The sequence below is a fragment of the Oncorhynchus gorbuscha genome, linkage group LG13 (assembly GCF_021184085.1).
Source record: "Oncorhynchus gorbuscha isolate QuinsamMale2020 ecotype Even-year linkage group LG13, OgorEven_v1.0, whole genome shotgun sequence".
Taxonomy (NCBI): Eukaryota; Metazoa; Chordata; class Actinopteri; order Salmoniformes; family Salmonidae; genus Oncorhynchus; species Oncorhynchus gorbuscha.
In genome coordinates this window covers 39,481,118-39,506,326 of record NC_060185.1, presented here as the reverse complement: position 1 = coordinate 39,506,326, position 25,209 = coordinate 39,481,118, and the positions used below count along the sequence as shown (strand labels likewise).

Sequence of the window (25,209 nt, the reverse complement as noted above, 5' to 3'; positions counted from 1 at the left end):
CTCAGGAACCCTCTGCACCACCGCCGCCAGGGCTGTAGTTGGTCAGTGTGGTCCTTGGCTGGGGGATGGGTGGTGTAGTTGTGTAGTTGTAGCTGGATGAGCGGACCGGCACGGGGGGCAGGGATGGGTCCTGGGGGTCCAGGCAGCCGCTGGGAGAAGGGCTGGTGTAGCTGCCTGCGCTGCTGGCCGCCGAGGGAGAGGACAGGGGGGAGAAGGGTGGGGAGGTGTTCTCATAGCTGGAGCCGACCGACATGGCTCCTGGGCTGGTGGGAGGGGAGAGGAGGTATCGGCCTCCTCCATTGACCATGGGGGACAGCGGGGAGTGGGGGATGGGGTGGTCTGAAGAGGGAGGCTGGGGATCATCCATGACTAGTGAGTCCATGATGTCCTGCAGGTCCTTTTCGATGGAGCTGACGATGGCACTATGCTCGGAGCGGGAGTCTCTCTCCCCGGGGGCTGAGTGGCGCGACTGGGACGCTCCTGACTGATGGTTCCCATTGACCAGGCCCTCTGTATCTGTAGAGAATACATGCTAATATCAGTCTCAGGTATACAGTACATAGGCCTACTATACAGTACACATACATGTAAAGAGTGGTCAGAATAAATATTATGATCACTCACTAGGCTATACTATGAGTAAAGACTATGATCACTGCAATATATACGGTATATATATATATATATACAATACCAAAATGTGCAATATTTACAGTATGGTATATCCCTGAAAACAAATAGAAACAGACATAGGCTCTAAGAGCTGAATAGATAATGAGATGTAGAGAAATTAATGGACCATAAAGTTCATAAATGGACTGTATCTTACGGTTGCATCACCTCTCATTAATATAAAGTGCCTTGTTACTTTTATGATTTAACCAGAGCCCTTAGCACAAGTACCTACAATTGGCACTTAAGTTTTATAGGTTGGCTACACTTCAATCCATCAATTATCTTAAAGCGCTTCTAAATTTAAACCCACCTGCTGCCCAACTTAATTTACCCAATCCACAATTTGCATGAAGAAATGCTACTGAGAAAAAGGAGGGATAAAAGAGGCAGAGAAACAGGCAGAGAGACAGAGAGACAGAGAGACAGACAGACAGACAGACAGACAGACAGACAGACAGACAGACAGACAGACAGACAGACAGACAGACAGACAGACAGACAGACAGACAGACAGATTTGTACATTGTTACAACACTGTATATATACATAATATGATATTTGTAATGTCTTTATTGTTTTGAAACTTCTGTATGTGTAATGTTTACTGTTAATTTTTATTATTTCACTTTTGTATATTATCTACCTCACTTGCTTTGGCAATGTTAACACGTTTCCCATGCCAATAAAGCCCCTTGAATTGAATTGAAAAGAGAGACAGAGAGAGAGACAGACAGACAGACACCACAAAAGACAGGCTTTGGAAATATAAAGATTGAGGAGAAAATGTGCCAGTATAACCCACTTAGTGTGTGGCTGAAGAGCAGCGCAGGCCAGGTAATTCAATCGAAATCTCAGGCAACTCGCTGCCTCGCCATAATGTCAATGTGGTAGATTAGGGAGCACAAGGGGACATCCAGGTGTAACCTATGGTATTAATATGATATGCTAATAGGCTCTAATAGAAATAAGAAACGTCATCATCGGTATGATGGCAGGCAGCCTAGCGGTGAGAGTGTTGGGCCAGTAACCGAAAGGTTGCTGGTTCAAATCCCAGAGCCACAAGACACTTAACCTTAATCTTCTCCAGGGGTGTTGTACTACTATGTCTGACCCTGGAAAACAACACATTCCCCTGCACCTATCTGATGCATGTGAAAATAATGCTGCTGGGTTTTTCATGATCAACAGTTTTCCATGTGTATCAAGAATGGTCTGACATCCAGCCAACTTGACACAACTGTGGGAAGCCTTGCCTTACCTCACTAATCTTACTACATTTGCACACAATGTATATATATTTTTCTATTGTGTTATTGACTATGTTTGTTTATTCCATGTGTAACTTTGTGTTGTTGTTTTTGTCGCACTGCTTTGCTTTATCTTGCCAGGTCGCAGTTGTAAATGAGAACTTGTTCTCAACTGGCCTACCTGGTTAAATAAAGGTGAGATTTAAAAATGAATTTAAAAAAAAATGGAGTCAACATGGGCCAGCATCCCTATGGAATGCTTTCAACACCAACACCATTTTCAAGTCCATGCCCTGACAAATTGAGGCTGTTCAGAGGGTGCAGCTCAATATTAAGGTGTTCTTAAATGTTTGGTATACTCAATATATATACACTGAGTATACCAAACATATATATATATATATATATAAATTCATCCAGTTGGGTTTACATTCAGACATGACATGGATATGGTGAGAACATGTGAGCGAGTACAATGTCATTAATGTTTGTTGGAATTTATGTAGGACTGAGTTTGTGTTTTTGTCTTCATGTTGAAGGTTGACCATTAAGTCACAGACAATGTCATGTCTAGGTTAGTGGATCCATGTCTGTGGACTGTTCAGTTGTCTTTTGACTTTTGTCTATGGCTATTTTCTATTGTCTAAAAATGTAAACATTGTAAAGAAAAGACATCACAATCGAAAATACCTTGCCATAAGATGTCATAGTGCTACAATGTACATTACAAATTAGCGAGATCATGCATCTTTGGCAACTATTGTATTTGGAAATATGTACTGTGTGTACGCAAATATGTATGTGAACACATTTCTGTGACATGTCTATATCATGCACATGCCAAACCTGAAAGCCATTCTAAATCCAGCTCGGTTTTTAATCCCCTTCAAATAGGCTACTTTCAGTCCAGGATAAACAAGCTACTGTGTATCACTGCATTAAATAACCATCTTAATTAAATAGCCCATGTGATTTTGCGTTCTATTCATAAAGATGATCTCATCGCCCTGGATGATGAAGTGGCTTCACAAATAATGCATAACCACTATTTGTTCAGTAAAGAGCTGGGAGTAGCCTATCTGCCTGGTCTTTCTACAATGACTCAACCAGAGCTCTTCTTCTGCTAAGCAGAAAACTATCCAAGCATCATGACGTTTTGAGTGACAGCACGACCACCATATGGCCCCAATACATTTTGGTGTATATTACAATTATATGGATATTTCTCGGTTATTTGGTTATTCATTTTCCCCGTTATTTTCTCAGCAGGCCACATGGTCGTCGCCAGCATTTCGTTTGTCAAACGTCTCAGAATATGAATAGGCCCATGTCTAAAACGTAGATAATGACCGTGAAAATACATTATTCTCTGTCCCTGGACGGACCCCATCATGTCCAACACCAAAGCGCCAATAATAATAATTATCAGCACTGACATGAATGGGTAAGCTTGCTACTAAGTCGTTTATAATGACTTATAGCCCAGCTAAAATCCAAACGCTGGAGCCCGGCATTCCTACCTCAATAAAGCTGCCTTTACCGAAGCCTGTTGTAGCCTACCCGGGTCTCCGCACCCGGGAAGGTTGAGAGAGCCTCTGCCGACGTGATATTCCAGCCGGGTTTCGTGTGCCAGGCGCCGCTATCCTGCTTGCTCGCTCCCCCTCCCTTCCCTGTCCACGGTGCTGATGTGACCGCCTGCTAGATTTACCGGGGCGGCAACTATGTCGTCTGTTTTTCTTCTTAAAGGGGCAGTGCAGTCAAAAACGTGATTTGCCTATGCTTTATAAAAATATATTTCCACACTATGAGGTTGAAATATTACTGTGAAATAGTGTAAATTATGATAATACAGTTTGAGAGTAAGTGCCGTTTGAAAAGACTGCCTGAAATGTGTTTAGCATGGGTGGAGTTTTGGCCTGCCTGGCGGAATCACCAGGAGGTAAAAGTAAATAGACCAATAACAAAGAGAATTTCAAACCACCTCTTCCAATAACAGCTAGTTTCTATGTTACATACCCCGCCCATTAGACTCCTCCAATTAGGTCCCTGACTCAAACCACTCCCAGACTGGTTGAATATGTGCTTGAGAAATGTATTTTTGCTATTTTAATTAAAGACCATCACAGTAGCTAGGTTTCCATCCAATTAGTGACAGATTTTCATGCAAATATCCTAGAATCTTCATAAACAAAATCTGCATATTTTCACACCAGTGCTGTTTCCACCAAACAGACTTCTTGTGGATAAAAATCAGTGCGTGATGCCCTAGTGCACACAATGTTTATTTTTTTGCTTACGTTTCCATGTACCAAATAAAAATCATGTGTTTCCATTTCAACTCTACCTGTAGTTTTGTCACAAATACTGTTACGTTAAATAGCAAATGTGCCTACCTGGGTCTGGGCACCTGCGCTCTAGCCGACAGCTCGCAGATACAGTGCAGGTAGGCTGTGTGAGTACAGTAGGCTAGTCTACATGATGAGATTATTATGGATAGGAAGGAAAATATTTGTATTTGTCAAATGGCAGTCAAGCATCGATCATTTCACCAGAATAAGACCCTCGATATTTATTGGAAAGCAGCATCAAGCTCATCACCGTGTACTTTCACAAAACCCTGTGAAGTTCCTCATAATTTATTTAATCTGTAGCCTAATAAACTGCATGGCTTCCCGAGTTATAGTGGGAGGCCCACACACCATATAATAATAATCATTGCACGACTCCAACATCAAGGCTACTGACGACACGAAGGTGGTAGGCCTGATCACCAGCGACGATGAGACAGCCTACAGGTAGGAGGTCAGACAGCCTACAGGTAGGAGGTCAGACAGCCTACAGGTAGGAGGTCAGACAGCCTACAGGTAGGAGATCAGTGACCTGGCAGTGTGGGGCCCCAACAATAACCTCTCCCTCAACGTCAGTAAGACCAAGGAGCTGATTATGGATGACAGCAAACGGGGAAGGGAGTATGTCCCCATCCACATCGACGGGGCTGCACTGGAGGAGGTCCAAATCACACGTGCACCGTTGTCAAGAAGGTGCGACAGCGCCTCTACCCCCTCAGGAGGTTGAAAAGGGTTGGCATGGGCCCTCATAAAGTTCTACATTGAGAGCATCTTCACTGGCTGCATCATGGTATGGCAATAGCACCAACCTCGATCACATGGTGCTACAGGGGGTGGTGCGGACAGCCCAGTACATCACAGGGGCCAAGATCCCTGTCATCCAGGACCTCTATATCAGGAGGTGTGAAAGGAGGACTCCAGCCACCCAAGCCATAGACTGTTCTCTCTGCTTCCACACAGCAAGCTGTACCAAGTCTGACACCAACAGGCTCCTGAACAGCTTCAATTCCACATGTCATAAGACTGCTAAATAGCTAAGAAAATGGCTACACAAACTATATGAGTTGTTTGTATTTTTATTCTTTTGCACTGTCTCTATGCATATTCACAGACCCCTACACACTACGCTCACTGATACTCCGACACACATATAAACACTCACTCCATAATTTGCTCTAACACACACACACACACACACACACACACACACACACACACACACACACACACACACACACACACACACACACACACACACACACACACACACACACACACACACACACACACACACACACACACACACACACACACACAGCTGCTACTCTGTTTATCATATACAGTGCCTAGCAAACTATTCAACCTCTTGGCGTTTTTCCTATTTTGTTGCATTTTGTGTATGTCCATGTAAAAAAAAAGAAAAACGTAAAAGTGGTGTGCATATGTGTTCACCTCGTTTGCTATGAAGCTCCTAAATAAGATCTGGTGAAACCAATTACCTTCAGAAGTCACATAATTAGTTAGATTGCACACAGGTGGACTTTATTTAAGTGTCACATGATCTGTCACATGATCTCAGTATATATATACACCTGTTCTGAAAGACCCCAGAGTCTGCAACACCACTAAGCAAGGGGAACCACCAAGCAAGCAGCACCATGAAGACCAAGGAGCTCTCCAAACAGGTCAGGGACAAAGTTATGGAGAAGTACAGATCAGGGTTGGGTTATCAAAAAATATCAGAAACTTTGAACATCCCAACAAGCACCATTAAATCCATTATTAAAAAATGAAAAGAATATGGGACCACAACAGAGAGGCCCAACCCACCAAAACTCTGTCTACAAATTATTTGTAATTGTGTTCCGGCCCCCCGACCATCCGCTCAAGAACAAATCAGCCAGCGTCTGAATCTAGTTCATGATCCCTGCTGTATATAGTATGCTTACTTTATCGTGTTGTTCTTATTTTTATATCTAGTGTGTTTTTGTTCTACCTTGTTTTTTTTAGTATTACAATGTTATCGATTACTGCATGGTTGGCGTTAGAGCTAGCAAGAAAACATTTCACGGTACTTGTGCATGTGACATTAACATTGAAACTAGTGTGAAATCATACTGTCATTCATATTTCATTTAATAATATGCCTAGGCTATATAGTATTGAGTCTTCTACGTTATCTACAATGTGATATACAGTGGGGCAAAAAAGTATTTAGTCAGCCACCAATTGTGCAAGTTCTCCCACTTAAAAAGATGAGAGAGGCCTGTACTTTTCATCATAGGTACACTTCAACTATGACAGATAAAATGAGAAAAAAAATCCAGAAAATCACATTGTAGGATTTTTTATGAATTTATTTGCAAATTATGGTGGAAAATAAGTATTTGGTCACCTACAAACAAGCCAGATTTCTGGCTCTCACAGACCTGTAACTTCTTCTTTAAGAGGCTCCTTTGTCCTCCACTCGTTATCTGTATTAATGGCACCTGTTTGAACTTATTATCAGTATAAAAGACACCTGTTCACAACCTCAAACAGTCACACTCTAAACTCCACTATGACAAAGACCAAAGAGCTGTCAAAGGACACCAGAAACAAAATTGTAGACCTGCACCAGGCTGGGAAGACTGAATCTGCAAAAGGTAAGCAGCTTGGTTTGAAGAAATCAACTGTGGGAGAAATGATTAGGAAATGGAAGACATACAAGACCACTGATAATCTCCCTCGATCTGGGGCTCCATGCAAGATCTCACCCCGTGGAGTCAAAATGATCGCAAGAACGGGGAGAAAAAATTCCAGAACCACACAGGGGGGCCTAGTGAATGACCTGCAGAGAGCTGGAATCAAAGTAACAAAGCCTACCATCAGTAACACACTACGCCGCCAGGGACTCAAATCCTGCAGTGCCAGACGTGTCCTCCTGCTTAAGCCAGTACATGTCCAGGCCCATCCAAAGAACACCATACCTACTGTGAAGCATGGGGGTGGAAACATCATGCTTTGGGGCTGTTTTTCTGCAAAGGGACCAGGACGACTGATTCTTGTAAAGGAAAGAATGAATGGGGCCATGTATCATGAGATTTTGAGTGAAAACCTCCTTCCATCAGCAAGGGCATTTGAAGATGAAACGTGGCTGGGTCTTTCAGCATGACAATGATCCCAAATACACCGCCCGGGAAACGAAGGAGTGGCTTCGTAAAAAGCATTTCAAGGTCCTGGAGTGGCCTAGCCAGTCTCCAGATCTCAACCCCATAAAAAATCTTTGGAGGGAGTTGAAAGTTCGTGTTGCCCAGCAACTGCCCCAAAACATCACTGCTCTAGAGGAGATCTGCATGGAGGAATGGGGCAAAATACCAGCGACAGTGTGTGAAAACCTTGTGAAGACTTACAGAAAACGTTTGACCTCTGTCATTGCCAACAAAGGATACACAACAAAGTATTGAGATACACTTTTGTTATTGACCAAATACTTATTTTCCACCATAATTTGCAAATAAATTCATAAAAAAATCCTACAATGTGATTTTCTGGATTTTTTTTCTTCTCATTTTGCCTGTCATAGTTTAAGTGTACCTATGATGAAAATTACAGGCCTCTCTCTCATCTTTTTAAGTGGGAGAACTTGCACAATTGGTGGCTGACTAAATACTTTTTTGCCCCACTGTATTTCCTTGCCTATTGTAATTTGTACTGCATAGACAATGACCTGAGGGATTTTGACTACATCAAAAAACAGTTGTAGAATGTGTAAGCTAAATCAGACGTTCTAGGCAGAGCCCAACCATTTGAAATGATGGAATATTAAGATTGAAGCCAGGAGATCATTAAGATAAAGAGGGCATTTAAATCCCCTCTGTTAACCTAAAATACACAGGGAAAAGGGTGCGGTGCAGGAAAGGTTGAGGAAACACACAGGAAGTGGAAGATGGAAGAATAGGGTGGAGGTTTAAAAATAGAAACAGTAAAAGATACCCCTCAACTTAAAATAAGCAGTGCTTAGCCAACAAAGCTTGCCTGGCTGGCATACGAATGAGCCTGGTAGGAAATGTGTCAGAGCTGCTCACTGAGCGTGGCTGAACTACTGTATAGGCCTACTGCAATGTACTGTTGGTGACTGGGTTGTGTTACCAAGCAAGCGCTAGAAATGTCTTAGAAATCATACTCATAAATCAAATCTATCGACCTTAATGTGACACACAATAAATCCAGTTTTTAAGTACTTCAAGGGTAAGAACAGAGACTCTCTACCGACCTCAACAAGGAATACACATCTAAGGAGAAATTAAGCCCTTTAAACAACAGTGAAAAGCATTCATTACCAAACCAGGAAGATCCCAACACCCAATATGTATATGCGCTGTACTTGTCACCGGTGGCACGTCAGCAACAAGTAACAAAATAAGGAAATAACAAGATGCTGGAACGGATCCCCCAAAGGTGGCCAAGGGGAAACACTCCACTGTGCCTGCGAGGAGAGGACAGGGCAGGGCTAGGCAGCTGAACACTTCTGCCTAGAGAGGAATGAGATGCTCATAAAACATGCATGGTGTGAAACCAGGGCCAGCAGGTATAGGCAGCCAGGGTTCTGTTGCACCCTGTCTCCACCCAGGCCAGAAATGGAAAGGCAATAGGGGGCTTTCTGTGGCGTGTGGAACTCAGCACCTGTAAGGGAGCTGCTTCCTTTACCACTAACAATCTGAGCCATTCATCTGTGACGACACAGAAACAAGGACCTTGGGTGCAGGAAGTGTAGCCCTGTTTATTCAATGTCTTTTCATTTGACGGGGTATTCAAAATGTCTTTATAATACCTGGCTTTTAACCCTTTGCTTACTTTTCGATATACCCCAATAGTTTATATTCAGTGTGTGTCAGTGTACTCCAACGTAGGTTGCCATAAACTGACGTCGGCCATGTATTCTGAATATTATGCTAGCATTGTATTTGAGAGGGTTCAACGGAAGTGACCATTTCCGGAGACCTTCTCCCTTACCTCACCTCGCTCATCAACTTATCCCTGACCGCTGGCTACGTCCCTTCCGTCTTCAAGAGAGCGAGAGTTGCACCCCTTCTGAAAAAACCTACACTCGATCCCTCCGATGTCAACAACTACAGACCAGTATCCCTTCTTTCTTTTCTTCAAAACTCTTGACGTGCCGTCCTTGGTCAGCTCTCCCGCTATCTCTCTCAGAATGACCTTCTTGATCCAAATCAGTCAGGTTTCAAGACTAGTCATTCAACTGAGACTGCTCTTCTCTGTATCACGGAGGCGCTCCGCACCGCTAAAGCTAACTCTCTCTCCTCTGCTCTCATCCTTCTAGACCTATCGGCTGCCTTCGATACTGTGAACCATCAGATACTCTCTCCACCCTCTCCGAGTTGGGCATCTCCGGCGTGGCCATACGCTTGGATTAGGTCCTACCTGACAGGTCGCTCCTACCAGGTGGCGTGGCGAGAATCTGTCTCCTCACCATGCGCTCTCACCACTGGTGTCCCCCAGGGCTCTGTTCTAGGCCCTCTCCTATTCTCGCTATACACCAAGTCACTTGGCTCTGTCATAACCTCACATGGTCTCTCCTATCATTGCTATGCAGACGACACACAATTAACTTTCCCCCTTCTGATGACCAGGTATCGCATCTCTGCATGTCTGGCAGGCATATCAGTGTGGATGACGGATCACCACCTCAAGCTGAACTTCGGCAAGACGGAGCTGCTCTTCCTCCCGGGGAAGGACTGTTCCATGATCTCGCCATCACGGTTGACAACTCCATTGTGTCCTCCTCCCAGAGCGCTAAGAACCTTGGCGTGATCCTGGACAACACCCTGTCGTTCTCAACTAACATCAAGGCGGTGGCCCGTACCAGAGTACGACCCTGCCTCACACAGGAAGCGGCACAGGTCCTAATCCAGGCACTTGTCATCTCCCGTCTACTCGCTGTTGGCTGGGCTCCCTGCCTGTGCCATTAAACCCCTACAACTCATCCAGAACAGTAGCCCGTCTGGTGTTCAACCTTCCCAATTACCCCGCTCCTCCGCTCTCTCCACTGGCTTCCAGTTGAAGCTCGCATGCTACAAGACCATGGTGCTTGCCTACGGAGCTGTGAGGGGAACGGCACCTCAGTACCTCCAGGCTCTGATCAGGCCCTGACACCCAAATAGGGCACTGCGTTCATCCACCTCTGGCCTGCTCGCCTCCCTACCACTGTACAGTTGCTCAGCCCAGTCAAAACTGTTCGCTGCTCTGGCTCCCCAATGGTGGAACAAACTCCCTCACGACGCCAGACAGCGGAGTCAATCACCACCTTCCGGAGACACCTGAAACAGAATACCTAGGATAGGATAAAGTAATCCTTCTCACCCCCCCTTAAAATATGTAGATGCACTATTGTAAAGTGGCTGTTCCACTGGATGTCAGGTGAATGCACCAATTTGTAAGTCGCTCTGGATAAGAGCGTCTGCTAAATGACTTAAATGTAAATGTAAATGTAAAGTGATCACAAAATGTTGTACCATCTACATTTGATTTTCATACAACAGTAGGCCTATACCTTGAGTGTGTCATGACAGTACTGTATTACCTGTGACAGTACTGTATTACCTGTGACAGTACTATATTACCTGTGACAGTACTATATTACCTGTGACAGTACTGTATTACCTGTGACAGTACTATATTACCTGTGACAGTACTGTATTACCTGTGAGTAAGTACCTGTGACAGTATTACCTGTGACAGTACTGTATTACCTGTGACAGTACTATATTACCTGTGACAGTACTGTATTACCTGTGACAGTACTGTATTACCTGTGACAGTACTGTATTACCTGTGACAGTACTGTATTACCTGTGACAGTACTATATTACCTGTGACAGTACTGTATTACCTGTGACAGTACTAATATTACCTGTGACAATACTATATTACCTGAGTGGATTCTGTAGTTCCCACCGGAGCCCCTGCTTCCCCCTGGCATCATGCTCTTCATCTTGAACGCCTCCTCTGGGTGGTTGAAGCGGAAAAAAGCCGACTGGCCAAAACACAGCATACAGCCTGTAAAAGAAAACATGGGAGGTTGAGAAAGCAGCATTTGTAAGGGAGGTGGTTCAGTGAACCATGCTCATGTGATGAGTAACCTTGCCTAAGACCTAAACACCTTAACTCCCCAAGGCCATGCTTGACACATTGATATCTGTCATCTGTATCTTCAGTTCAACAGCTTTAGCTTCAACTGATGCTGCCTCTGTAAAATGAGTGAAACACATCTAATAAGTCTGGACAGTGTTACGTAATGGAAACATAACTGATGATGAAAAGATAAAGTATTACAAGTCACTGGGGTTTGGCAGCTTGATAAGGTGGTGAGGGGTTATGAAAAGGCAGGCATAGCCTGTAACTCACTTCTATGTAAGCAGTGATGATTGCCTTGTGAGTGAACAGACCATAGATTTAGTTTTTATCTCCATGGAAAAGACTCCCTATGCTTGTAGTGCCTATTCCGATCGACTTACAGCCATACTTGAAAAATCAAAACCATATCAAACGTTCTTATTCAGTCCTGTATGCTACTAACTAAAAGCAATCAGGAGAAAGCAATGTTTGCTACTGTACTGTCCAAACATAGTCCCATTATACAGTGAATAGCTGAAAATAGATTTTAGATTGAGGTAAATAGGGGGTGGTGGTCTGCTAACTGATATCTGTCATCAGCAACCAGAGAACCTGGGGGTAAAAAGGCTTTCATGGAAACTGTTCAATCAGAGCACCATCACTGTACAGTGGGTGCGATCCAGATTCACCCTGTTCCCTTTACAGTGCACTACTTTTGACCGGGGTCCATAGGGCATTGTTCAGAAGTAGTGCACTATATAGGGAATAGGATTTCATTTCGGACACATGCAGTGTGTACAATGCAGCCAGATGCCTTTTTATTCCATGCAAGTGGGGAAGAATAGTTGATTACTTCACAGGCTCTGACAGGACAGCAAGTGATTAGGACACAAAAACAGGCACAGCTGAATTACCGTGGTAACTATCACATCAGTGTAGGGAGACGAGATGACGTCAATGCAGAGGAGCAGAAGATAACATTTTTTTTGCGTCGACAGTGAAGACTTGGTGAAAACATTAGCTTAAATTGTTCGACTAATGGGAAATTCTAAAAGTTACAGACAAAATTAATTTATATATAATGTTTATTTCCACATTTGATAATAAAGAATGAAACAAACATCTCTGGGGTTGCAAGAAGGGAAGCTAATGTAAAAACAAGTGTCCTAAAACAAGACGATGGTAGTACTGAGACGGATTACATTTTATAACAGTATTATTTAAGATTTTAGTGGAGAGCGCCACATCAGCTGAATATCTGTCTGTACACGCTCTCTGTTCTTCTTCAGCAGATAGAGATTGTGCATTTTGGCAGGCCGATTTGTGGCAAAACTCAATCATGCCCAATGTCAGACCCACCCTTCAAATGACAGAGCCCCGGGGCTACAGCCATCACACACCGTAAGCCAACCTCAACCTCACAACTCATTGGCTATTCAGAGAGCACACACGCACTGTACAGGCCTGATCCAACGTATTAATAGCATGCATAAAACTATGTTGCACACCATTCCATCATGGTCATATAATAGCAGGAAAACATGTCAAAATGCAAAGTGAGAATGGAAAATGCACTGTTATCTGTGATTGTAATGACTTGTACGTGGTTGTATCTGACACCACAAATTAGAGGTCGACCAATTATGATTTTTCAACGCCGATACCAATACCGATTATTGGAGGACCAAAAAAGCCGATACCGTAACGGGCATCGTTGGTAGAAGAAGGTGAGGACCAAAGCGCGGCGTGGTAAGTGTTCATATTTTTAATAAACTGAACACTATACAAACATTTTTTTATTTTTTTTATTTTACCTTTACCAGTTAAGAACATATTCTTATTTTCAATGACAGCCTGGGAACAGTGGGTTGACTGCCTGTTCAGGGGCAGAACAACAGATTTGTACCTTGTCAGCTCAGGGGTTTGAACTCACAACCTTCCAGTTACTAGTCCAACGCTCTAACCACTAGGCTACGCTGCCGCCCCAAATACAAAATAACAAAGTGAAAGACAAAAACGAACAGTCCCGTAAGGTTAATGAAAAAACACTAAACAGAAAATGAACACCCACGAAACACAGGTGGACAAAGGCTACCTAAGTATGATTCTCAATCAGAGACAACTAACGACACCTGCCTCTAATTGAGAACCATACCAGGCCAAACTCAAAGACCAACATAGAAAAACAAACAGACTGCCCACCCCAACTCACGCCCTGACCATACTAAAACAAAGACAAAACAAAGGAACTAAGGTTAGAACGTGACAGATACCGATTAATCGGCCAAACCGGGGACACCATGCGTAAGGCTGGTGCCATTTACCCCGGCCCAAGGAGACTCACTGGAGACCAGATGCGCTGAGCCGGCTTCATGGCACCTGGCTCGATGCCCAACCTAGCCCGGCCGATACGAGGCGGTGCGGGCTATGCCTGCGCACCGTGGACACCGTGCGCCTCACAGCATAACACGGTGCCTGCCCGGTCCCTCTCTCTCCATGGTAAGCACAGGGGAGTTGCCGCAGGTCTCCTACCTGACTTCGCCACACTCCCCGTATTTTTTATTTGTAATAATGACAATTACAACAATACTGAATGAACACTTACTTTAACTTAATTTAATACATCAATAAAATCAATTTCGCCTCAAGTAAATAATGAAACATGTTCAATTTGGTTTAAATAATGCAAAAACAAAGTGTTGGAGAAGAAAGTAAAAGTGCAATATGTGCTATGTAAGAAAGCTAACGTTTCAGTTCCTTGCTCATAACATGAGAACATATGAAAGCTGGTGGTTCCTTTTAACATGAGTCTTCAATATTCCCAGGTAAGAAGTTTTAGGTTATATTATTATAGGAATTATAGTACTATTTCCCTCTATACCATTTGTATTTCATTAACCTTTGACTATTGGATGTTCTTATAGGAACTTTAGTATTGCCAGTGTAACAGTATAGCTTACGTCCCTCTCCTCGCTCCTCCCTGGGCTCGACACACAACGAAGAGCTGCTGGCAAAACGCACGAAAGTGCTGTTTGAATGAATGTTTACGCGTCTGCCTACCACCGCTCAGTCAGATACTTAGATGCTTGTATGCTTGTATGCTCAGTGAGATTATATGCAACGCAGGACACGCTAGATAATATCTAGTAATATCATCAACCATGTGTAGTTAACTAGTGATTATGATTGATTGTTTTTTATAATATAAGTTTAATGCTAGCCAGCAACTTACCTTGGCTTATTGCATTTGCGTAACAGGCAACGAGAAAGAGGCAGGTCGTTATTGCGTTGGACTATTTAACTGTAAGGTTGCAAGATTGGATCCCCCGAGCTGACAAGGTGAAAATCTGTCGTTCTGCCCCTGAACGAGGCAGTTAACCCACCATCCCTAGGCCGTCATTGAAAATAAGAATGTGTTCTTAACTGACTTGCCTGGTTAAATAAAGGTATCAGCAAAAAATAAAATTTAAAGATCGGCGCCCAAAAATACAGATTTCCGATTGTTATGAAAACTTGAAAATCGGTCCTAATTAATCAGCCATTCCGATTAAGTGATCCTTAGGGAAAAATAAAGTATTTAAAAGCATGTAGTCTGTGCAGAATGCATATATGAACTATGAATGCAGAACCCTAACCCACAACAGTAAAATACTGTCAGGCTAACATGGCCTTGTTTACTGTACCATTACAGCTGTACAACTCAGCTCTATTGGAACACAGGCAGTGGACGAATAAGCAGTATGCATGGTGGGCTGATGTATGCAGAAGAAGACTGAAGCTCTTTCTGAAGCTCATTCTCTTTTCCCCTCAGGGAGTCTGATCCAAAGATCTCGGCAGCCGTAGGACCCCGTGTGCCCCTCACTGTCTGGAGCTTCCGGTGCGAGTTAACTAAAAGTGCCTGCTGCACCAGACACCCCCCACACACAGACATACATTCAAATCAAATCAAATTGTGTTGGTAAACAACAGGTGAAATGCTTATTTACGGGCCCTTCCCAACAACGCGGAGATATAAAAAAAGAGAGAAATGATCAAAAAATAATAACTCAAGGAATAAATACAGAATGAGTAATGATACACACACACAGACCCAAGGCAGAGGGGCAGTGGAGCCTCATCTTGCTGCCTGCTACTTCTACAGCTGAGCGGTGACACGGCAGACCATCAAGGATCAGACAGGCAGGTTGAGTCAGCAAACCACACAAAGAGCTGCTCGCTCACACCATTTCCAAACTACAGCTGTGTGTGTGTGTGTGTGTGTGTGTGTGTGTGTGTGTGTGTGTGTGTGTGTGTGTGTGTGTGTGTGTGTGTGTGTGTGTGTGTGTGTGTGTGTGTGTGTGTGTGTGTGTGTGTGTGTGTGTGTGTGTGTGTGTGTGTGTGTGTGTGTGTGTGTTCATAAGCCCATAACCAGGAGTGGACAACACACTGGACAAGCAGAGGCATCAAACTGGGTCTGAGTCAATGACATGACAAGTTTAAGGATTTTCAATCTCTCTCAACTAACTTTTGACTGGCTAGCTAGTACGAACCGTGAAGTATGGCTCATGAGATTAATGCATTTTATATATATATATATATATTTTTTTTTTTCCTCAGGGGCAGAGGAAGGATAGCAAAACCAAACATCCAGCCTTGGACTGGTGGTTGATCAATATCAACGCAAGGAAAATATTGTGAAATTACCGAATGATTAGTTGTGTGAGTTACTGCACGGACAATATTAAAAATTGATGACAGCTGCATAAATGGCTAGTCAGTAGCCACTCATAGTGACAGGACAGAGTCATTCTCTGTGAACCACATCATTGCCAATGAGGACTCATCAATTCAGCCATTAGAGACCTACTTATATTGATGGATCACTTGGCATATGGAAACACTAAACAACAGTATGTGACTATAGATTTACAGAGTGCTGAGATGTGAGGCATTTATTTATGTCCTGAAATGGTATAGCTCTGCTATGCATTGTGTAAACTGTACCTGGTGACAGTGGCATAGCCAGAAATGTATTTTTGGAAAGTAGCTAATTTCCTGCAATTTTACACATTTTGCCATGGGGCAAAGATTCAAATGTACTGTTTTATAGCTAATCTCATGTTATTCTACACATTTTGCCATGAGGCTGGGAGAAAATGTTGCTGTTTTAAACCTAATTTCTTACAATTCTACACATTTTGCCATGAACAGAGAGGAAAATGTGCAGTTGTATAGCTTCTTGTGGTATTCTACACATTTTGCCAAATGTTGCATTTCTAAAGCGTATTAAAGATAAAATATGGGTGTGTTGACTTTTTTTGCTCAATCTGATTGGTTGGTCCTGGCTCGCCAACGGGTTGGCCTGGGCCCACTTAAGCCCACCCGTTCCTTCACCCGGGGATACTCCCTGACTGGAATCATAAATTAGGTCTAATTAGGTCTAATCGGAATACGGTACACGTAGAATAGCAATCTGCGATTATAGTGCCTCGTTTTCATTTTTAACTATCTTTCACAATAACAAATAGTAATTGAGCGAGTCAATACCATGAGCAAGGTCCCCAGGCAATCACTGTTCTGGAATTCAATAAATCTAGCAGTCGTTTGTTGCAGCTATAGCTAATGTACAGAGGAATAGATAAATGGAGAATTTGCATACAGAAATAAAAATGGATTGATGGTGGTTACACATTGAGAATGAATATCATGAATAATTTGATGTTGGTTTGGCGGTACAACAGATCAACATACTAAGAATCGTCCACGTTTACTGTTTGCCTCTTGTCATCAGACTTACCTGTGTGTGTGTGTGTGTGTGTGTGTGTGTGTGTGTGTGTGTGTGTGTGTGTGTGTGTGTGTGTGTGTGTGTGTGTGTGTGTGTGTGTGTGTGTGTGTGTGTGTGTGTGTGTGTGTGTGTGTGTGTGTGTGTGTGTGTGTGTGTGTGTGTGTGTATAAGCAGACTACTAAGAATAGAGTATACATTGAGTATACATTGTTGATATGATAAGCAACTGTGTGGATTTGGCATCACCACACTGAACTAAAAATTCTCCCTTACATTTAAAAAAAACCTCAGGGTGCGAGCTCCTCATTGCAGCACCTTCCGTCACCACAATGCCCTCATCATGCTGTCCCACTGTGCCTCTGTCTAGGGGTTCCTCCTCTTCTTATCTCTACTGAGACAGCGTTGTTGGGCAAATGACAGTTTGCTGTCTTTTAACCAGACCACAATTATGCCAAATCAGACTACAGAGATACCTAACCCAACTCCCTAGGTGGTCCATGGAGACCTCCACTAGAGCACTTGTAGGGGTCACATTCCCATTGGACCTTCCCTAGTCAATCACCTCTGGTTAATCATAGGAGATGACAGAGTATAGGCAGTGACGGCACTAAACCAGTGACAGGGTTGTAGAATAGATCCTTGGGTTCTCCACTCCAGGGGTGGACTGGCCATCTAGTATTTCTGGCAAATGCCAGATGGGCTGGTCAATTTTTAGACCAGTCGCCCTGTCTAACATTTTTTTTTTTGTGCAAAATTATCCTTATCTGGCTCGAGGAAAAAATGGGCCAGTGTGGGGTCCTCAAGGAAAATAATGGGCCATTGTGGGGTCCTCAAGGAAAATAATGGGCCGGTGTGTTAGAAATTCCAGGGACAATTTTTGGTCCCAGTCCGCCACTGTTCCACTCATCACTCCATATGCTCTCAGCTCTCCCCAGATTTGAAGTGAAGAACCTTTTTTATCAGAGACAAACATCTCAGAGATTCCAATAACGTTTAATCAAGTGTTTGCTAAAAACAACCTGACAGTAAAATATGACACGTTGCCATTTTTTAAATAATAATTCATTACATCATTTGGGAGAGGACATGCTTCAATGGTAAATGAAAAAACCTTCACAGAAGATAATTCATTGAGGCTGTTGGAAGAGAACGGGGGCTGCGCAGCCAAGATCTTCACAGTTAATCAGCGAGATTGATTCTCTCAACGTTGCGAGGCAGAGTTATCCTTTAACACTCCAATATTGGCAGAACTCATGGGTTCTCATCACAGCGAGTGCACTTTGGGAATGGCTCCAAAGTACATCTTTCATATCTCGTATGGGGTTTTCTCTGCAAGTTACCATATTCATGTTATTCAATTACAGCAAAAAAGGTACCATGTAGCCTACTCAAGTAGAAGACTTGATTGCGAGAAGTCAACGGGTTAATTGACATTACTATATTTTCAATACTCTAAACAGAAAATCACAGATGAGGTTGTCTGAGATGGGTGTGGATATGTCTTTACTTCAAGGTAACTTTGACACAACTAGAAGTGACACCAAAGAGCACAGACCATTATTCCCTGAAAACACTTGGACACTGGCAGGGATTCAAATCTCCTCAAGAGATATTCTTTCATGAAAACCTGGTAGATGAAAGAAACCATAGGAGAAGGTTGGGTTGGTGTACCTGAGGGGTACTACATTGCTTTATATCACTGTAGTGTCAAATAAATTGAGACCATATTCCCTGGAGTTAAACCCTTGCCAAGCAACGATATGAAAGCATTTTCATATCATCATTTAATTTTAGTTTAGTTAGCCAAAAACGATCTTCATTATTAAGCCTAGGAAAGTAAGCTATTTGGACCACTGAAATAAGATCTAGGAAACTGGGTTAAGAGCAAATACTTGGAATTGTGATTACGTGAGGGCATGTGTGAAGAATAGAGATCGACTGAGTTTCAGTTGGCTTCACAAAGAAAGAGTCCCTACCTCAAGTCCAGATAAACTTTTCATTACATTAAAATCAATCAATAAATCAACTTATGGTAGTAAGACCAAATGTATTTCCATTCCTTTACTACTAGTTAACTATCATTTAAGCTCACAGTGTTTGACAATTTCACATTTAACTGTGTCATCATAAAACACAGAAGACCAGACACTAAACCTAGAGTGTCAGATATCTCTAAAGCAGAGGACACACTGGACAAAGGGATGCCAAAAAGTAAGCAAGACAGTTGCCATGGCATTGTTGTGTTTTACTGCTTAAGGAAAGGCCAGACACTTTCAAGCTCACCAGTTAATCACTCAAAGCTTTAGCCAATGCAGAGGCCATAAAGTGCAGCCACACATACCAAGAGATAGAGAGGAGATACACAGGATGTGACCATTCTATTTTCACCAACATAACGAAGTTGGCATATCCAACATAACTGAGTTGGTATATCAATACATGTCATAACTATGACGTCTGCCCACTTTCTAAAGTGGGTAGCGGTATCCTATACAGCAATACCCGATGAGACATTTTAAGCTTGTGATGAATAAAATGAATGATGGTGACAGTCAAGTAGTAGACACAATCCACTTCATTTGAGACAGTCAACCCCTTACAGTATAGAATGTGGCATTTGACACCATTGATACTGATTTCAGGTTCCCTCTTCATATACTTTCATAATTGAGAAATCTATTCCATAACATTTATCCCAGATACAATATCCTGAAACTATCTGCCATCTCCTGTGAGTGGCATAATGAAGTGTCAGGGGTCTAGTAACATATGTGCACTGTTCACACTCCCTCCCTCACCTCCTTTTGCCAGAACAACATAAGACAATAAATACTCCTGCTGGTCAAGTCGGTGAAACAGATGGCTATGGGTTACTTCTCTATCCTCGCTCTGTGGATGTGGCCTCACAAAGAGAAGAGTCCAGGTTCAACCAAGCATGAGCAGCAGGATATGTGGCTCACCGAGCTGTAAACAAGGAGTGAATTTTAGGGCAAGCCTGATGCTTGTTTGCAGAGGTGGTACACCTCCTCTCTCTTTACGCATGCAATCGGGGTTAACGCAATGTGTCAGAAATGACAGATTTTGGAGGGGTGGGTTTGAGTGGGTTTGCGAATATGAGAATAGACTGCGTCTAGATTCTAGACAGGGTTAACAGCATGCTTAGGTCTCATGGACCAGGAATAGAAATGTAACAGTATACAGGCACCTGGTGACCATGCCAAAATGAAAAGAGATCACTGCCCTGTCATAGTGGAGGATTTGGCTAGAGATTTTATCCTTGTATATGTTTTGCTGTCAATATTAATACAACAGGTCAATGTTACTTTACTGGTGCAGGTGCATTATCTTTTTTTACGATATCAATAAAGGAGACAATGTCTACTTTCGAGATTAGGGCACAATGTATCATTTGAATGTTACAACGTTATACTTACTGTACGTCACGTCACCCATCTCCTGTAACGAATCTAGCAACTCGCTTTTTTTTTTACAACTGATGATTAACTAATTGCAAAAAGTTGGTAGATACAATAAATTCACACAGCTGCAATACTCTACAACATAGACATTACCTTTCATTCTGACTATAACACTTACTTTAAATCCAAATGAAAGTCCTCTTGCCCTCTGCTGTTAACATCGCAGCTGCTCCTTTAAAAACAGCCACGTGTTTTTCCTGAATGGAAAATGATTGTTGAAGAAGAAGAGAGCGGCAATGCGGGCTTGTCCTGACTACTCCTTTGTTATGGTAATATGTGTCAGTATTCTTCCACAGGCTACTCACATAGGCTACGTTATGTTTTCACAAAATACGCTGTCCACCTGCCTTGTAGTGCAGTCTGTAGAACAGTTGGTTCATCCAACGCGTACTGTGAGCATACAATCCATTTCAGTGAAATATGTTGCGTTACAATTCGTTGGATATTGTTCCTTCCAACGCAGCCTCGCGCAACGTCCTATTTATCAGTCAGTCACTATAGCAGTAGACTACACCCGCATGTTTGTTTTGCCGGGGCTCCTTGCAGCAGGAGAGATGGTCGAAGTTGAACAGCTGTTTCCGACACAGGCTCAAACTAATATCCACCCCAGAGAGAAAGAGAAAAGGGTTTGGGGTGGTGGGAGGAGGGGCTCAGTGGGGTGGGGTGAGAGGAGCACTAACCTTGAGTCAGAGTTTCTATGTGCAATCCCAAATCTCTGTCATCTGAATCAACCTCACCCATTTCCTCCAGTATTAGTTTAGTATCTTCTGAGTCTGTTTGACTGACTGACTACCAAATTATTATGGGGAAGGGTTCAATGGATTTGTTGTTCACATGTTAACATCCTACAATCAGCTTTAAACAAAGCCCTCAATATGTCTCATACTCTCTTCACAGGACCACTGCTCTGTGCTATAAATCAGGGAAAAATGTAAATACTGTACCTTCTGAGATGAAAATGTAATATCAACCCAATTTTCAAGTCTGGATTCAGTCTATTATTTTCAATAGCTTACCACTCACCCAGAAAAAACAAGGAATTTCTGCATCTTGAATGACAGTAGCAATTCCATCTTTTCACTGATGCCTGTTACATAATACGACCGCCACAGTGTCAAAGGTATCTAGCTAGTATCAACTAACTCATCTCTACATATTATTACACAGATCTTGAGTCAGCACAATCAATGACACCACCTTGGTCTTGAAGTTATCCTTCACCAGTACAATTCATTTTTTTTTGTACCAAAAAATATACATATATCCATGATTCCCTCAAAAATCATTATTTGACCTTTTACCCCCAGGGGTAAAAAGGGATCTGTTGGGGTAAGAGGGGTGGAATAAAAATAGCAATGTCCCTGCTCAGATTTACAAGACAATCCAGGTTGGGGATGCCAGGAGACAGGCAGTGTCCTCATTAGCCTCCAACTCCAGCTCTCTCGTTACTGTTTTTTAGCTTATGACTATCAAGTTCCTGTGATTCTATGGAGCCAAGAAGCCGTTGAGATACTGTAAGTACTATGACTAATGTCATAGACACTCTCCCAGCGGGAGGAACTGTTGCTTTATTTTCTGTTGGTCTTGTAGCATAAATTCAGACATCCGGGTGAAAGAATGTGATGTATTGGAAATCAATAGGCTTCCTTCCAGCCATGTTGTAATATCCCAGTGTGCTTGATAGCACAGTCAAGTTCACTGTGGTAACAAATGATTCACTACAGTCCCACAGGAACGTGTGGTTGTTTCTCAATCGATGTGTTTAGAAAAGGCACACATTTGCATTTACTGAATGGATTTCTTGACTCTAATACTCCCATCTTAATTGATTTGGGGTTTGTAAGTGCTGATTACACAATTAGCAAATAGGCATCGATCTTTGGCATTAATTGTACACATGTGCATTGGTTATTCCAGGAATGTAATTGAGTTCCTCTCAATGACCAAAGCAATATCACATAAAAATTTATAATTGCATGTTTGTTTTTTGTCAAATCATCTTGAAACAGTATGTGTGTCTGTTGCTGTACGTCATTATTCTATGTTGAATGTGTTACTATAATAGATGGCAATAAGAGTCGTAGGTATGCAGAAACAGACTCCTTACCAATGAGGTTTATTTCCACAAGTCAGTTTGTTTGTAAGGAGCCATACCTTGTGACAGGCAGACCGGTTTGGTGACAGGAAGCCCGTCTATGGCACACTGGTTCCCACAAGGGTGGAGAGTGATGATCCCTGCCCGGTTCTCTATGTAGCAGTGCTGGGCGGCAACTCCTGGGCCCTGGATGCTGATGTCCATCGCCCCATGGCCCAACGTGGTCCTACCTGTAGGAGCAACACCCAGAAGAGTATGAGCAAAAGATGAACACTGGAACTGAGGGATGGTAGCCTGGTGGTAGCCTGATCTGTCTGTTCAAATAAAAGAGATGGCTAAAGAAGCACTAAAATATTTGACTACCAGGCTAGAATGATCCCTCAATGTTCATAGAAACAGTCTCTCATCAAACTGTGTTGCCAAGAGAAGAATGTGGCTGTGTGTTGACTGTGGCTGTTAGTGGCTGTAAATTGACATTCAACCACAGTGTTTTACTTATTGTGTTCAATGTCCATGTTGTTACTGTATAATGACAAAGTTACCTATTCATTATGTTACCAAAGTTACCTATTCATTATGTTACCAAAGTTACCTATTTATTACGTGACAGAATAACTTGCAAGAGAAGTGAAACCTTCAAAATAAGTGAATGATTACGTAATCTTGTTTTACTCTGATATAGTCCATTGGACAAGTCTTTGTAACTCATGGCGGGAGTCAATGTCATATCCAGCAGTCATGCATTAAATTAGGCAGACACGCTAAAAAACAAATGCTTTGTAACTAAATCCCATTCCACCCTTCACAACCCCCTCCCTCTGCCCAACAGTGACCCTGTCCAGCCTCATCTCTACTGGGGCTCCAGATAAAAGGAGAAAACCCAGTGGAATGTCACATCACAGTGCAACACACATTCTCATCCTCGCTCCCCTCTGGACCAAGGCTGCCTCCCAAATAGCACCTTATTTCCTATAAAGTGCACTACTTTTGACCAAGGCCCATAGGGAAGAAGCTGCCATTATATAGGGCATAGGGTGTCATTTGGGATGGAGCCTTCTCAGTGCATTCCATACCCAACTCCCTGCAGAACTCCAGACAGAGAGGGGCATGGAGAAAGGAATTCCCAGGATGAATGGTAGCAGTGGTGGACAGTGCAGGAGGTATGGAGAGGGTAGTAAAGCGGTGTTAGGGAGGGGTGGTGGACAGTGCAGGAGGTATGGAGAGGGTAGTAAAGCGGTGTTAGGGAGGGGTGGTGGACAGTGCAGGAGGTGGGGAGAGGGTAGTAAAGCGGTGTTAGGGAGGGGTGGTGGTCAGTGCAGGAGGTAGGGAGAGGGTAGTAAAGCGGTGTTAGGGAGGGGTGGTTGACAGGGCAGGAGGTGGGGAGAGGGTAGTAAAGCGGTGTTAGGGAGGGGTGGTGGACAGTGCAGGAGGTGGGGAGAGGGTAGTAAAGCGGTGTTAGGGAGGGGTGGTGGACAGTGCAGGAGGTATGGAGAGGGTAGTAAAGCGGTGTTAGGGAGGGGTGGTGGACAGTGCAGGAGGTATGGAGAGGGTAGTAAAGCGGTGTTAGGGAGGGGTGGTGGACAGTGCAGGAGGTAGGGAGAGGGTAGTAAAGCGGTGTTAGGGAGGGGTGGTTGACAGGGCAGGAGGTGGGGAGAGGGTAGTAAAGCGGTGTTAGGGAGGGGTGGTGGACAGTGCAGGAGGTGGGGAGAGGGTAGTAAAGCGGTGTTAGGGAGGGGTGGTGGACAGTGCAGGAGGTGGGGAGAGGGTAGTAAAGCGGTGTTAGGGAGGGGTGGTGGACAGTGCAGGAGGTATGGAGAGGGTAGTAAAGCGGTGTTAGGGAGGGGTGGTGGACAGTGCAGGAGGTGGGGAGAGGGTAGTAAAGCGGTGTTAGGGAGGGGTGGTGGACAGTGCAGGAGGTGGGGAGAGGGTAGTAAAGCGGTGTTAGGGAGGGGTGGTGGACAGTGCAGGAGGTAGGGAGAGGGTAGTAAAGCGGTGTTAGGGAGGGGTGGTGGACAGTGCAGGAGGTGGGGAGAGGGTAGTAAAGCGGTGTTAGGGAGGGGTGGTGGACAGTGCAGGAGGTATGGAGAGGGTAGTAAAGTGGTGTTAGGGAGGGGTGGTGGACAGTGCAGGAGGTGGGGAGAGGGTAGTAAAGCGGTGTTAGGGAGGGGTGGTGGACAGTGCAGGAGGTAGGGAGAGGGTAGTAAAGCGGTGTTAGGGGAGGGTGGTGGACAGTGCAGGAGGTGGGGAGAGGGTAGTAAAGCGGTGTTAGGGAGGGGTGGTGGACAGTGCAGGAGGTGGGGAGAGGGTAGTAAAGCGGTGTTAGGGAGGGGTGGTGGACAGTGCAGGAGGGGGAGAGGGTAGTAAAGCGGTGTTAGGGAGGGGTGGTGGACAGTGCAGGAGGTGGGGAGAGGGTAGTAAAGCGGTGTTAGGGAGGGTGGTGGTCAGTGCAGGAGGTAGGGAGAGGGTAGTAAAGCGGTGTTAGGGA

At 43.7% G+C, this 25,209-nt stretch overlaps 1 protein-coding gene across 1 annotated transcript in view; it reads right to left on the bottom strand.

Annotated features, from left to right (window-relative positions):
* LOC123992309 (pleckstrin homology-like domain family B member 1) overlaps positions 1 to 25,209 on the bottom strand; it is a 96,448-nt gene that overhangs the window by 58,797 nt on the left and 12,442 nt on the right. Inside the window, 3 exon segments of the mRNA XM_046293467.1 lie at positions 1 to 516; positions 11,204 to 11,329; positions 22,784 to 22,954. Coding sequence (XP_046149423.1) covers positions 1 to 516; positions 11,204 to 11,329; positions 22,784 to 22,954 — 813 coding nt within the window.